General features: G+C 44.8%; 1 protein-coding gene across 1 annotated transcript in view; it reads right to left on the bottom strand.

Moving 5' to 3' along the window:
- Window positions 1-10,436, bottom strand: part of LOC311356547 (protein MTSS 2-like) — a gene marked incomplete at both ends in the record, with an annotated part of 23,614 nt that extends 13,178 nt beyond the window's left edge. Inside the window, 6 exons of the mRNA XM_084476341.1 lie at window positions 1,416-1,523; window positions 2,148-2,305; window positions 5,319-5,393; window positions 5,930-6,021; window positions 8,557-8,641; window positions 10,346-10,436. Of these exons, the coding sequence (XP_084332467.1) occupies window positions 1,416-1,523; window positions 2,148-2,305; window positions 5,319-5,393; window positions 5,930-6,021; window positions 8,557-8,641; window positions 10,346-10,436 (609 nt within the window). The remainder of the gene's footprint in view (window positions 1-1,415; window positions 1,524-2,147; window positions 2,306-5,318; window positions 5,394-5,929; window positions 6,022-8,556; window positions 8,642-10,345) is intronic.
- Window positions 10,437-10,659: the final 223 nt, after the last annotated feature.

Genomic DNA, 10,659 nt, shown 5'->3' on the forward strand with positions numbered 1-10,659 from the left:
ATGGTGATTTATGCTGTCAACCAAACCTGGTCGGGAGCAGGTTTTCAGCTTAGTCTATCAGGTTAGATCGGCGTGACCAGCTTCCTAGCCCCTCTTTTTACAATGTCGTCACCATTTGTGGGTTTTCCCGTGGACCTCGGAGCCCACATCGTACAGGGGTCTCTTCGGAGACAGCCGGTCTTTCACGACAGATACAATCCCTTGCCATTGCCTGAGAATTATTCTTTATGAGAGATACAGGTTCTCATCAGAGGGTATTCACTATTTGATCGTCGTCGTTGGACCATATGTAGACAGTGCTTACTGTTGCGCAGTGTGTCTCCATGAGAGAGTGGTGGAGTGGAGGTAGCGCGTCAGTCTTGAATTTCTGCGTGCAGGGTTTATCTCCCAAGTGATGTGCATTTGTGTAAAGCTTAAAAAGTCCCAAATCATATGTCATATGGAATACTTATTCACTAAAGGTTATGGAATTATATCTTATTTCGAACTTGAACCCATGTTCTCAAGACCGTGCTGGCACCACATCTATGGGGGTAAAAGGCATGACCAGCGGATTTGAACCCCGGTCGCTGGCGTTCGGGTCTTATAATAATCCACTACGCCACCGCCACTACCTCACAGCGGTTGAAAACATATGTGATACATTTCTTGTATAGGGTGTAATTAAAGTTAATTCCCTAAATTATAGAACAAGGCAGGCTGGACGTTGCTTATGCGTTTTGAAATCATCATCACTCTATTGGGATTAATGGCGAACAATTCATCATTTGGCATAGTTATTTTATACTATTATGCAGAATCCTTTCACTTATATGAATTTACACGATCGGCTATTTTTTGCCAGCACGCCTCCCTAGCCAGTATGTGCAATTGTGTTGCAACCTAGCTGAGTTAATAATCTGTTCCTCTTGAGTAAAATAGACTGCTCTTGCTCTATCCATTTTGTAAAGGTGAGTAAAATGACGCGATAAACGCCCCTTTCATGTGAACGTGCGTTGAACCTAAAGAGGAAAACCTGGCTCGACTAATCGAATCCTAAGTGAGCGTCGTAGTACCATTTAACTCTGATCGTGAGTTGCGTCTCTGTCGATCCAGGTTTTCCCAAGAAAGCCTGGGTGTGTTCAGCGAGGTTCGTATTATACCCACTGATGACCCAGGAGACATGGAGAAGAACATCAGCTATGTCTGTCTCTCTGTCCGTCCATTTGTCGTCATATCTGTCTGTCTTTCTCTGCTTGTGTGTGTGTGTGTGTATATGTGTGTTTTTGGGTCTGTTTGTGTCTGTGGTCTGTCTGTGTGTGTGTGTGTGTGTGTGTGTGTGTGTGTGTGTGTGTGTGTGTGTGTGTGTGTGTGTGTGTGTGTGTGTGTGTGTGTGTGTGTGTGTGTGTGTGTGTGTGTGAGAGAGAGAGGTTCACCTGTTCGCTGGCTGGGGGCAGTTTGTGGGGGTCGGTGGTCAACACAGTGAGGTCATCGATGATGGCCTGGAGGTGAGTGATCTCTCCCAGCATGGCAATCTCCCCGTTCTGGTAACCATAGAAACAAGACTACTATAGCACCTGTACCTACCTAACCCCCCCCGCACCTTTATAAATCAATGACACAACAGGCAATGGTACCACATTTGTATCCCATTAGCCTGTGACTTCCACATTAACTACACAGTTCCTCTAAAATTGTACTTCATATGATACTGCATGAATGTTACTCTGCAAGATTTCCAACAAATAAGTGTGTTCCCCTTGAAACAGCAACAATCCCCTTCATAAAGAACAACAACATAGGTCAACAGATGCACATGCACCACCCAGCCAAGGTTTATGATGAGAGAGATCAGGACTGAGAACTGCACTAATATTTATTCATACTTTTTTACCCACTTATATATATATACAAACACATATATATGTGTTACATATATATATACATACATATCATCTATCTATCTATCTCTAAATTCAGTGAACAATAACATTTTTATCTATCTATCTATCTATCTATCTATCATTCACACATCGGGATGGACACGCCCACTCGTGATGTCACAGGTGTGTATAGAGCCATTTCTAAATGCCTCGTAACGTCTCACCAGCCTCACCACAGTGAGTAAGACCAGAGACCCTTCAGCCGCCACGCCGGCGGCCACTCACCACCACAGGCTGCAGGAAGCCGATGAAGGTGCAGAAGCGGCCGCGCTCCTCCACCAGGGCCCGCCGCACCGCCTGCTTCTCCATCTCCTCCATCAGCAGACACATGTCGGTCACGTCCTGCATGGCGCTGTCCACCTGGGGCTGCAGGTCCCCACGCCCTGGAGCCCGCGGGAGGGGAGAGGGGACAGTGTCAGTGAGAGGAGAGGAGGGGGGATGTGGGGAGGAGGGGAGAGGAGGGAGATGGGAAGAGGAGAGGAGGGAGATGGGAGAGGAGTGGAGAGGAGAGGAGAAGAGAAGAGATGGGGAGAGGAGAGGAGAGGATAGGAGAGGTGGAGAGAAGATGGAGAGAGGAAATGGAGAGGAGAGGAGATGGGGAAGAGGAAAAGAGGAGAGGAGATGGAGAAGACAATAGAAGAGAGAGGAGAAAAGATGGAGAGGAAGTAGAGCAGAGGAGAGGGGACGAGGGGAGATAGAAGAATTAAAGCATATATTCAGACATAAAGGAATGTGTGTGTGTGTGTGTGTGGTGTGTGTGTGTGTGTGTGTGTGTGTGTGTTTCAGTGAGCATGGTCGAGAGTGGTTTGTAACCACTGAAGTCACCATCATGGAGTTTGATGCCAGCGAGGTAAAGTAGAGGAAGATGTAGATGTGAGCAGGACTGAGTGAGTGGAAATGATTGAAAATCCAGGGCATGGTTGTGTTAGCGCGACCCATTTATCTCCATGGCAACCACTGAAGTGAATGAGATCTAGCGAGCACTTAACCATCGTGGATATTGGCATCTTGCTTGAAAGTAATTGGTCCCAAATTGCTTTGCATATATGCGCCGTTCATCAGAGGTACAGTAGGTGGCAGCAAAGGGCTGTGGTTAGTCACTGGATAATGGGTGTGGAACTGGGCTTGTTCGTGTTCAATGTGTGATGTGCACCTGAAAGCATTCGCAGGCAGGAAGATAAATTTGTCAAAACTCAAAATCGTTACTTTGTTGCTGCTGTCAGTTCCTGTTGCAGTGCCAATTCTCCACGGACATAAACAAATATGTAATTTGTCATTATTTCATGGTAATTTAATGTGTGTGTGTGTTCCTGCCTAAAGCCATTACACTACTATAAATAGTAGTCTATTATATATATAATATATATTTCACTCAACAATATGTCACTACACTGCACAATTATTGATTCTGCTCCCATTCAAACAACATCCAGGAAGGGCATTGGTACACAGGTATATCTACCATACACACCTCTCCTACAATAATCATACAGAGGCAATATATGCCATACGATAAACACATAAAAGGACTGTAGCAGGCAGGGAAAGGGAGATTGCGGCAGAGTAACGGTCGAGACTTGAGGGGGGAAATTAAAAAATAGGATTCAAAGTACACATGTTGCTGCAGGACTGTAAACGTGGTGTGCACTTTTGAATGTTTTTCTGACCAAGACATTCTTGGACTTGAGCTGGTTTGCATCCTAACATTATTTCTTTGTGGGATCTAGCAGGACGAACTAAAGGGGGATAAACTCACATTGTCCCTAAGCAGAAATCGCACAAGGACCTCATAATGAAACACCTTCATTGTAACATAAAGAAGGTTTCATGAATTTCTTGACGGATCCCGTCTTCTTGACCAATGGCAAATGTGTTCAGGAGGAGGTAGTGACAGACACTGTGTTCCTCCTTCAGGTTCAGCCAGTCACGGTGTGGTGTCTATGGATGAGGACGCAGATGGCGATGGCAGGTGAATGAAACTATGGTGGAGTATGGGCATTATATCGTCATGGTGCGCAGGGAGTTAACGGGAAGCAGTGGATGCATAAGGCGCCGACCAGAAAGCAGTGCTGATACTTACCCTGTATCTCTACAGCAGGGGGGCCAAACAGCACAGCAGAGGGGGGGGGGGATGCACAGAGAGAGAGAGAGAGAGAGAGAGAGAGAGAGAGAGAGAGAGAGAGAGAGAGAGAGAGAGAGAGAGAGAGAGAGAGAGAGAGAGAGAGAGAGAGAGAGAGAGAGAGAGACAGACAGACAGACAGACAGACAGACAGACAGACAGACAGACAGATATATATATATCGTCGATAGACAGACAGACAGACAGACAGACAGACAAACAGATAGAGAAATATATATATTGATAGACAGACAGACAGACAGACAGACAGACAGACAAATGAGAGATAGGGAGGCCGGGATGTAATTAGAGAGCAAAAAAGAGAAGAGAGAGAGAGATAGAGAGAGCAGAGAAAGCAAAACTTAGTTGTACAGTTAGTACAGGGAAGCCATCACAAGACAGCCACAGGTTAGAGCAAAATAACACTGCCAGCAAAACCAAAAAGGAATGCATTTAGGAAATTTAGGAAAGTAAAAAAAAAGCACCAGTGGACTCACAGCTTATATTCTCATAAGAACACACACACACTTTCAAAGTATGTTTCACCAATGGATACTGGCTTTTTCTTTGACCATCTATAAACATTTTCGTGAAAGAGCAATTATGAGAACATCTGTAGACTTTTCAATACATGTCATGGTATTATTGACATTAAAGAGCTTCACTGAGCTGCATTAACCTTAAAACCAACAGATGAGGGCTTTCCTTTCACGTGTTTAGTATTTTTACTGCTAATGAGGTGATTTTTTCAGGCGTTGAACCATTTGCTTCAAGCTGTTAATTCAAACTACTTAAAAATGTCTGCCCGGCAACTGTGTGAGAACTGCTTCAAAAAGAGGGCCCCAACTATTGGTTGCTACATCACTGCGCAAAATATTTGGGGACGAATGGGCAAAGACTTGTTGTACAAAGTATCACCCTTAGATGGCGATAGAACCCTACACTCTTGGCCACGGTTCTTCATTATGGGAGTTCATCTGTATGTTGATGTATGCACCTGTGCTGCATTTTTGTCAAAGTCAAAATAAGGATTTCTGAAAATATGATTTTTCTCTTTTTGTATGATTTTTCTGTTTCCTTCTATTTCCTTCCTTTTTTCCAGGCTCCTTCAAGAGTACTGTGTGTATACACGCGTGTGTGTGTGCATCTGTGTGTCTGTGTGTGCGTGTGTGCATGTCTGTGTGTCTGGCTGTGTGTGTGTGTGTGTTGGCGTGTGTGTGTGTGTTTGTTTGTTGGTGTGCGCGTGTGTATGTGTGAGAGCATGCGTGTGCGCATACCTTTGCGAGCCTTCTTCTGTAACTTCATGGTGTCGGATGATTTTTTCTTGATCTCGTGGCGCGACCGCTTGTACTCTTTGAAAAGAGGGAGTTAAACAGAATGAGCCCCACCGCCCTTCCTGCCATTGTAGTTCTATCTACTACATCATGGTGTCCACTTATATTTCACGTAAGGCCAATGGATCTAAGATTACATTTTCATTCCGAGGTATTTCCGGTACAGCTCCAAGAGATTTCAAGCTGTGAACGTATCAGATTTTATCTGATCAAATATAATAAGCATGTAGAGTGAATGGCCATACAGTATTTGCCATTCTGAAAGTTAGGTCAAATAGTTTCTCTTACAAATGTGTCCATACTTTCATTGAATTTAGCTTCCTTGGCAGTGGATCTATTATGTTTAACAAATACCCATAGAAGATGTTAAAACATTGTGACATTCTTGAAGTATGAATCATTTTCTTCACATATCTTCTTGACTGTTCTTGACTATAACTAATACAAGCTCCCTTTAATCTAATAAAATCCAACCAAAACACAAACATATATACATATTATATCTATATGTATCCATGGAGATCTGATATCCCCGGTGTGTGTTGGAGGGGTACCTTTGGCGTGGTCCTTGTCCAGCTGGTTGGCCGTCTTCTTCCAGTCCTCGATGCGGTCCTGGAGGGGACAGATCAGGCTCTCCATCAGAGCGCTGCGACAAAGGAGGGAAAGGAGGGCCGAGAGGTTAATAATGGCGGGCGGATCGAGATGTACAACGAGACGTACAACAGCAACGTCCCAGAAACACGGAGATGGAGATCGTACATTGTAGATCTCTACAAAGTATGTTCTGACTGCAACATCAAATTGAATCGAATTCAACAACCAAAGCTCCTGAGTTAAAAACCACAACGAAGACAAGCCAACTCGTGAGGTGTTCGAGGGAGATCTGGCTCACATGATAGGCAGCCTTCTGCAGCTCATATTGAACTAGGTTCTTTGTTTTACCACAGAGGTATTTCACTGTAATGTTGTCGTTTGCCACTGATTTCCTCCATTTTGATCTATGTTGTTTTGTATGGTTTCACAAATGTTCAGCATAAAAACACCACCTGCCACAAAACACGGCAGCTGCTGCCGTCACTCGCAATACGAGTACCCAAACAGTAAAACAATACATACTTGCACTATGTATACGGTTAGGATGGAATTTAATAGTTTCTTTATGTTATGGATATATTTCTTTATGGTATACTTTTACTAAGGAGGACAGCGTTCCTTGCCTCAATCCCACAGAATGATTTGTGTTTGAGACCATTTTGATGAATGGAAGCACAGCATAAGGATATGAATTTGCCCCCAGAGCAATCCTGAAAGCCTCTCTTCCCCTACTGACCCCAGTGTAAACTATGGAGCTATATTTGGGGAATTGGACCGTGATTTATAAATACACCCACTGATGTGATGCTCTACTTCACTACTTCAGTATGTGGAACATCTGGGGCAGTAAGGTAGTGGCTCGCCAGCCGGCGTGTTACAATGGCTTCAGGTTATTAGAGAGGAGAGAGAAAAAGAAGTGGGGGAAAGAGAGAAGGACATGGAGACCAGAGAAGGGGAAAGAGGAGGAGACAGAAAAGGAGGGAGAGGAGGAGATTTAGGAAGGAGATGGAGAAGGAGATAATGATAGAGAGCAGTGGTTCCCAACCTTGGGGTCCCCTGACATGCATAGAGAAAGAAAAGACTACAAGAAAGAGAGAGTGAGAGAAGGAAGACAGAAAAGCACAGAAAAAGATGGAGAGAGAAGGAGAGGGAGGGAGAGAAGGAAGACAGAAAAGCACAGAAAGATAATACGAGGGAAGGAGACAAGGAAGACAGAGAAAGACAGAAAGAGATGGAGAGGGATGGAGAGACAGGATGAGAGATAGGGAGACAACGAAGACAGAACAGGATAGTTGGAACAAGCACCATCAGATCTCATCTATAAGCTTTTGGAGAGTAAGACATTCCAGGTGCTTATTCAAACGCTTACCTATGCCTGCCAAGTGATGGTGTCATTATTCAAAAACTAAGTCATTAGCTTCAGCCTGTCTGCGTGTACAGCATTAAATCTCTTTAAAAGTTATATAAAGAGTAACAAAATATGTCACATGCTGTGTCCCCTTCTCAGCTTTTCCAGTGAGCTCATCTATCCCCCCACAGTGTGTTCATATATAGAAACACACACACGCACACAAACACAAAACACACACAACACACACACACACACACACACACACACACACACACACACACATATACACACGTCAGTCACGGAACAAACACAATCATCTTCAGTTCGACTGAATGTTCAAAGGGAACCCTTCGATTGCTATTGCGGTGGTGAATCATAAACATCATCAGCTCCATTACCAATAGCATCCACAACATCATCACCATCCTCGTCCTCATCTAACCATGGAAAACACATTAGCAGTGTGGGATGGGATGAGAGGGAAGAAAACGATGGATTCTTGAGTGGTTTCTAGAATGTACCTAGTGTGGTTGGCGTGTGGCATGCTGATCAATGGTGACTTACGATTGTTTACCACCAGTGTGGTGAGTTACCCCATTCGTTTGGCCAGATGTCAGTGCATTTGGTGTCCGGACTGGTAATCTGTCAAGCCTTATTGGCCAACGTGGGGATAATGTCTACTCTTTTCTTTTTTTTTTTTACATGCATAAATGAAGAGCACATTGTGTCTGATGCCATTTCTCTCGCTACAAAATTAGCCGTCGCAACTGTATTGCATATAACAGGAACGATTCAGTATGTTGAGGATGAATGACCTGCTTTAACTCACCTCCTCAACAAACCCATAACATACTACTCCCCTGCTTTACTGTTTAGTTAATTCCTCCCTGCTTTTAAAAAATGTTCGTTCTTTATTGTTTGGTTGATTACATCAACGCAGAAGAGTCATCAAGCACCTGCACCTAAATCTCAGGCAAATATAAAGTATTATGAGAGATTAGGGGACAATAAATATGAAAGATACACTTTGGTATTTAAATTAAACAAATACACTACAGAGAGGAGATAAGAAAGAATGAAGGAGCGGAGGAAGGAAGCAACGAAGCAACAAAGGGAGGATTGGAAAAATAAAAAATGTATACAAAAAAGAAAGAAACAAACACAGGAAATAGTGCAATTCTCATCAGTAAAAGGATGTGAAATCATGAATGAGAGGAGCGGCGAGGATAGTCTTACTTGGTGAACTGGCGCAGCTTGGCCTCAATACTGCGGTGTCTCATGCACATCCTGGTCAGGGCCGAGCCGATGTCTCTGGTGGCCCCTGGGGAGGGACACAGAGGAAACATGCAGGTTCACATCATGGAGTAACACGCAACATGCAACGGGCAAACGCAGAGCAGACATCCTCACTGCTGTCAAATGGTAAATGGTCTGCATTTATATAGCGCTTTTACTTAAAGTGCTTTAGAATATTGCCTAACATTCACCCATTCATGCACACACCGACGGCGGTGTCAGCAATGCAAGGCCACAGCCAGCTCGTCGGGAGCAGAGGTTAGGTGTCTTGCTCAGGGACACTTCAACACTCAGCTAGGCGGAGCCGGGCATCGATCTAGCAACCTTGCGGGTACCAGCTAACCCGCTCTACCTCCTGAGCTACTGCCGCCTCTCCCACCCTGTCAATTCATGGTGGGTTGATGCACAACAAGTGAAGCTGCATTGGCCGTAGACAATAATTACGGAAACGACACCATGTTGTTACTCTACAAGACATTGACCAGCGTGGTAAGTATTAAAAGCTGTTTAAAGCAACGAGCCAGCCGGCCGTCTGTGTGACAGGGGGAATGAAAAGTAGCGTGGCGCTGAAGTTTGACTTGTTTGGGGAAGGATGAGGCATGACTGTCGAGCTGTGACACGTCATGCTGCAGCTTAGCACAATGTTTGGAATGGAGACAGATATATTGAGAAGACACAGTCACAGACACACACACACACACACACACACGTTTGCACAAACACACACATACACACACAAACGTACACATTTGCACAAACACACTCTTATTCATTCCTCCAAGCTCCGAGTCCAATAAAGACGCATAGTTTGTGTGAGTGTGTGCGAGAGAGAGAGAGAGAGAGAGAGAGAGAGAGAGAGAGAGAGAGAGAGAGAGTAGTGTGAGAGAGAGACATAGAGAGAGAGAGAGAGAGAGAGAGAAAGAGAGAGAGAATGAGAGAACAAGAGAGTGGCGAACAGCCCTGTTCTCTCTCTCTCTCTCTCTCTCTCTCTCTCTCTCTCTCTCTCTCTCTCTCTCTCTCTCTCTCTCTCTCTCTCTCTCTCTAGGTTCGTGAGAGGCCGACCTGTTACCATACCATGTAAACACGGGTCTATTTTAAGCCCACGGCGTTTCGTTTCCGTCGAACCCCGACTCTGGTACCAGAGAAGGGGAACAGCAGGCACCATGTAACCGCTCTCTTCCAAACAAGGAGTCTCTATTTACATCACGCTCCTTTATGACAGAGGTGTGTACCCGGGAACATATACACACACCGCACAACGCACCGGAGTTCAACAGTCTCAGCATGAAAAGCCTTTCCTTTAAAAGGCAGCGTGTTTACATAAAGAGGCTTAAGCAAGCTTAAATGCTGATCTCCACTGACAACATCCAAAGAAAGAGAAATTCCCCAAAATATTATCCTACGAGGTATTAGGTTTAAATTGACGGCGCGGCAAGGGAACAAAAAAAGGTTGAGCATTGACGTGGTTTGGGTTTCGTGACCTGAATTACCAGCAATACAAACGTATACTTCTGGGTGAAGGCGGACCAAGAATCCAACCATTTTCAGCCAAATAATAACTCCTAAGTAACTCAAGGCACTCGTTGCATTAACCAGCCCCTCTCCAGCTGATCTTAGTCTTAACACCCGTGCAAAAGTGCCAGAGTGCACAAGCCTTCCGTGAGCCGTACCCACTCCCGCGGGGTGAGTGTGTGACCTACACACATGTACACATATGGTGCATGCATACGGGAAAGCAGAGCAACACACGGCGAGGCCGGCATGAGCATGTGGTTGAGATCCTGAGAGAAGCAGCCCACCAAGACCCCCACTTCATTCATAATTAACACATTCCTGCCCCACACCTCCTGTTCTACCTAGCAACCATTCATTAACACCGAGCAACAACACACGCGCACGCTTGGCTGCTGACGAGTTAGTGTATGTGTATCACAGAGAAGCATTGTGATGATGATGTGCGGCAACAGTATCGTAACGGCATGATGATGAGGAAAAGGGAAAAGATTATATACTGTGTCCGAATAGTATTGGAACCACAGAATA

Source organism: Micromesistius poutassou (genome assembly GCF_964030765.1).
Source record: "Micromesistius poutassou genome assembly, chromosome: 12".
NCBI classification, from domain to species: Eukaryota; Metazoa; Chordata; class Actinopteri; order Gadiformes; family Gadidae; genus Micromesistius; species Micromesistius poutassou.